Source organism: Onychostoma macrolepis, chromosome 14 (genome assembly GCF_012432095.1).
Source record: "Onychostoma macrolepis isolate SWU-2019 chromosome 14, ASM1243209v1, whole genome shotgun sequence".
NCBI lineage: Eukaryota > Metazoa > Chordata > Actinopteri > Cypriniformes > Cyprinidae > Onychostoma > Onychostoma macrolepis.
Window position 1 is genome coordinate 21,709,142 of NC_081168.1, and position 5,560 is coordinate 21,714,701.

General features: G+C 34.0%; 1 protein-coding gene across 1 annotated transcript; it reads left to right on the forward strand.

Annotated features, from left to right (window-relative positions):
* The first annotated feature begins 340 nt into the window (after positions 1-340).
* On the forward strand, positions 341-5,409 carry cenpu (centromere protein U). Its single transcript, XM_058797106.1, has 12 exons — positions 341-722; positions 1,756-1,861; positions 2,023-2,281; positions 2,387-2,480; positions 3,339-3,455; positions 3,538-3,634; positions 3,976-4,072; positions 4,156-4,234; positions 4,321-4,368; positions 4,718-4,779; positions 4,913-5,069; positions 5,237-5,409. The coding sequence occupies exons 1-12, from the start codon at positions 663-665 to the stop codon at positions 5,354-5,356; spliced, it is 1,296 nt and encodes a 431-aa protein (XP_058653089.1). The 5' UTR covers positions 341-662; the 3' UTR covers positions 5,357-5,409.
* Positions 5,410-5,560: the final 151 nt, after the last annotated feature.

Sequence of the window (5,560 nt, forward strand, 5' to 3'; positions counted from 1 at the left end):
GCCTACACAAAAGAAGAGAATATATAGAACATCAGAATGGATTCAGATTCACAAACCCCAGAGTTGTGATGACTGTAAATAGACATCATATTTTATTTACACATAATTAAGCAAAATTATACATAAAACGAACAGAACATCTTTGTTTGCAGCAACGATTAGTTGTAATAAAACAAGTGCATATAAAAACTAATTTATAATTAATTTAAATAGATATTATAATATGTTTGTGGGTATAATAACGCGTTGTGCAGCACCAGAACAGCAGAGGGCAGTATGAAAGAAAAGGACGCGTGGCTTCGCCTTGTGCGCTTTCCACGAAACAGGGAAGGAATCTTCCTTAGACGATTGTAGGGGTAATTTAAATAGTGTATTTTATTCTGTTAAAAATGAATGTGTGAAAAGTGAAATACTTTTCTTAATTTCCATTTTTATACCTTATATATATACAAATTAATTGTAAAATCTCCTTTCTACTTGTGTATAAATAAATTGCACACCATGAAGTTGTTTAATTACCCCCCCCGTGTCTGAGATGGTCCAGTATAAGCGTTCAAACATTCGCGGTAAAAATATTATCACTGTCAGACTCTGGAGATTTTTTATTTTTTATTTTGTGATTAGGCTATTGTTTTTGTTTATACATATTGTTATATAATTCTATGAATGCAAAGATGAGTAGGATGGCAAAAACTTTGAAAGCTGTTCAGCGCGAGCTGCTGGTGAGTGTTTCGTTTTTGTCAGCTGTTCAATGTTTTTCATCAGAGTGTTTTGAATCCTAATTACGCCACCAACATTTATATTAGGTAATAGCAAATATTGTATTGTTACTATTATTTAGCAGATCAAATATAGCGTCTAATATTGCTAGCATTCATATGACATGTAATATTGTACATGTATTATTTTATACGTATTATTTGTATTTTTTTACTTTTAATTATCGAAACATGTAGTTTTAATTTCTTTATGATAATATAATATGACATATTAATATGGCATATGAAATATTATACATGTTATGTTTTATTTTTTGATAAGCTGTTCCTGAAACATAATATTAATATAACCAATACGAATGTCAAGTAATAACAAATATTCTCTTTTTATTGTTGTTTAGTATATAATATAGTATTTAATATAACTTATTAATTACATATTTTATATGTGCATAACGTTATGTGTATATTATACGTTTTAGATTTTGACTTGTAATAATTCCTAAAGCATGTCATTTTGTTAACCCCAATGTACATGTAGTACGTATATACATACATACATTGTACCTGTGTGTGTGTGTGTGTGTGTGTGTGTGTGTGTGTGTGTGTGTTAGGGCTGTAGATATGGATTATTTTAGTAATCGAGTATTCTACCGATTATTCCATTGATTAATAACATAGGTCTCTTAAAATAAATAATTTGTTTCGTTTTTAGAAAAATTATTTTTTTTTACTGCTGAAATTGCATTCATTAATAACCGTTAAAACTAAACCCATTTAATGCATTTAATTGGCATTTACATTCAAAATGCAAATATAAATATATAAATAAAAAAATAAAATAAAGTAAATTAAAAACAAAAATCAATTTCACATTACTATAAAAAAGGTACTTTTATATATATATATATAGAGAGAGAGAGAGAGAGAGTGTGTGTAATATACAGTACATGTAGCTACTGTACATACCGTAATATGCACTTAAAAGTTTGGACACAATTGGCAGAATTTGTTGTTAATTTCTGTGTTTTCTTAGAGTGCAAAACAGAGCAGTAATGATGCAGTGGAGTCTCCACAGCCCCTGGACATTTCATCCATAGAGAGAGCCAGTTTCTTTCAAGGAGATCAGTATTCTCCTCATGGTATGACAATCCTGTAATAAGTGTACTGTAGTTTGGGGAAAAAACAAAAACATAAGTTATTATAAAAAGCACGTGGTCATCACTTTTTGAAAACAAAGCCTGAAAGTAACTCTTCTATATAAATCCAGAAAGTGACTTTCAGTTCTTGCTGTCTTTTGCAGGGAACCCCCTTCACAGCACAGCTTTGGAAGAAGATCTCAGTCCTGGACCAGAACAGAACCAAAAGTCTGCTCCAGAGAAGTTGGGTCGACCACGAGCTCGGAAGCCTGCTCTTGGTGTAATGGACACTGAGAAGACAGCAGTTACTCAGGCTAAGAAAATAGGCAAAGCTGTTTCTAAGGCATTGAATAGGAAAGCTTCATCCAAAGAGAACCAGGAACCACCTCAGCCAACAAAAAAAGGAGCAAAATCAGTAGTAAGGTAGAGTGTGGTCCTGTGAGACCATTGGGTTTCAGAGGCATTTCTGGTGTGCAGCTGTGTTTATGCATCAGTATAATAATGTAAAGGCTTTCTGTGTCATTACAGAAACGTTGAAGGCAGACCTTTGCCAACCATATCAGAAGGCAGAGAGGATGCAGGCAAGAAAAGAACATCAATCCCCACAAGCTACACAGCCAAGGTGAGAGTTTAAAGCAATAGTTCACCCAAAAATGTAAACATACTCACCCTCAGGCCTTCTAAGATGTAGATGAGTTTGGTTCTTGATCAGAACATTTTTGGAGAAATGTAGCGTTACATCACTTGCTCACCAATGGATCCTCTGCAGTGAATGGGTGCCGTCAGAATGAGAGACAAACAGCTTGTAAAAACATCACAATAATTCACAAGTAATCCACACGACTCCATAAGAACATTGCTTCCTCCGGTGAAAAAGTCAATCTAAATGTCCTCTCACATCATAATCCACAAATATTTTTGTTTAGAACTGTTTTGTACTGTGTTCACTTTAAACTGTCAATGTTTGTCTCATGATTCAGTGAATATTTCTATCCTGATACCACCAGGCTGCTTTTTAACTGGAGAAAGCAATATTATGGATGGAAGATTCATATTTTAGCCAGAAGCAGCCTTTTGTAGTTAATACATTTTCATGATGGATTTGTCTCTTACGAATACGCAGCGTTTCTTTTCACAAGACGTTGATTGGAGTCGTGACTTGTGGATTATTATGATGTTTTTATTTGCTGTTTGACGGCACCCATTCACTGCAGAGGATTCGTTGTGAGCAAGTGATTTAATGCTCAATTTCTCCAAACCTGTTTAGATTAAACAAACTCATCTATGCCTTGGATCGCCTGAGGATGAATACATTTTCAGCAAATTTTAATGTCTTAAGATTTTCAACATCATCTGCATTTTTTCCTGACATTTCTTAAAATCTTTTTAGCTGTCTAGACTTCTTAAACTGTTGTGAATTCATGGCAGATATGAAAAGTAATTTATTTGGAATGCATGTTTTTCCCCATAATTTTTCCAGGAAGCAGTCAAAGGTCGGAGGTCAGCAAAAGAAACCTCTTCGACCCAAGGAGCAGCTCAGAGACAGCAGAGGTCACCACCATCCTCAGAGGAGCTGACAGACGAGGATGAAAGTTTTGTATGCCTCATATCTTCATTTATCAGTATCTACATGTATGATATATGAAATATGGCCCTTTAATTCAGTTTGTCCTTTACAGCACCCGAGCATGGAGAAGTCAAAGCGAGTAAAGAGGAGATCGTCCAGTCAACGGCAAAGTGGCCACAAACAAAAAAGGAAATCTTCATCTTCATCAGGTACTAAACAAGACAGTTGTAAAGTTTGTTAAATTAAATGTGTAGTGTTTTTCATTTCCATGCCTGAAATGCTTTAATAGTGTGCATTGAAGCTTGTCTTGGTTCTGGCAGTATTTTTCCCCATTCATTTTCCACTTCAAAAAACATTGAAGAACGGCACAGAGATGAATCACAACATTGCAAAACGTTTAATTTAAAAATGTATTGGGAATGCATGATCTGGTAAAATGTTTACCTTGAGTGAAATATTAATTCTTTTGAATTAAAAAAAAAAAAAAACATTGACCAAATGCAAAAATGTCTTGCATTTGGAAAACTTGCAAAAACTTGTCTTTCTCCAGAAAGAGATGGCCCCTCTAAAAAACCCAGGGATTTGAGAAGTCCAACTGATCTTGATGTGGTGCTCGATAGTTTCCAGGAGTTTGTCACTCAGTATAAGTAAGTGTGAACTGCACTAATCAATCCAGTGTCTTCATAATTAACAGAAGTCAAGTGCTTACATATTTGACTGGTTTCTGCAGGCAGACCATAAACTCTGAAGCAGTCAAACGCTCCATTGATGTTGTCAGTCACTCATTTGAGGAGCAGCTCTCAGAGATAGTGAGATTGTTTTCAGATCTTTTCACATAAAACAAATGGACATGTTGCTGATGTCATAATTATAAAAATGTGTCATTTATTCATAGATCACAGCAACAAAGGAACTCAAAAATGTGAAAAGAGTAAATAACAAGGTGATTCTCCATTACATGACTCATCTGGGCAATATATAACTACTGACTACACATCAAAAGTTTGAAATATTATTATTTTTTTTATGTTTATAAAAGAAGTGTCTTATGCTCACCAAGACTGCTTTTATTTGCTCAAAATGCAGCAAAAACAGTGATATTGTGAAATATTACAATTTAAATGCATTAAAAAGCTTTGCCATCACAGAAATAAATGACATTAAAATATATTCAAATATAAAATGGTTATTTTAAATTAATCATTTTTCACAATAGTTTTTCCACTTTTGACTGGAAAATTTGAATAGCAATGTTGCCTTGAAGATGTTAACTGTATTGTTCTTTCTTTCAGATCAATAGCACTATTAATCAGAAGAGGACCAGACTTGTGGAAGCCAATAATGAGCTCATTAAGTAAGCACTGACAAGTAAACATGCAGTAGTTGATGTTTTTTCTTGCTCTTTTATACAATTATATAAAAATTGATTGTTTGTTTCATAGTAATGAATTTATAACTATAAAATTGAAATGAGTTTCTTGTCTCAGGGGAAAGACAAAGCTGAGAAACCTTCAGAAAGATCATGATGAGATGGAACAGAGACTCAAAGCTCTGAGAGAAGGTTCCTCTTTGCTCACCAACCTGCAGGAGCTCAACACAAAGTACCTGAAGCACCGCACAGCTCATTCGGATGAGGTGGAAACGGTGAGGAAGTCTGCAGTTAATTGATTTGGTGTTGAGCTTTCATTCCTATTGAGCTCTGTACATAAAATTACTACACAAGCAAATAATTTTGTCATATTTTATGGGATTTGTGGGGTTTATTGTTGTTTGGTCCATTACTCATTTTGTTTCTGTCTTTTGTCTGACAGTATGGCCCATCCTGTATGCCTGCTATGTTGATGGAAGCCAGGTGCATCATGGGAACAGAGCACCAGCTAAAGACTGTCAATGACCATCTACAGCAGGTCTTAGATGAAACCGAAAATTAATAACCAACACACACTGTACAGCTCAACAAATAAACAATTTTAATGAAATGGTACACTTTGTCACAATGTTTGTTAGTTTTAGGAATTCATGCTAATTATTATTGTGTATATATATTTTTAAACTTGAGCTGTTTTATTATCTTTAATACTGTTTAAAGTCTTCTGAAAATACATTTGACATCAGGTCTTTTCACTATTACTTAT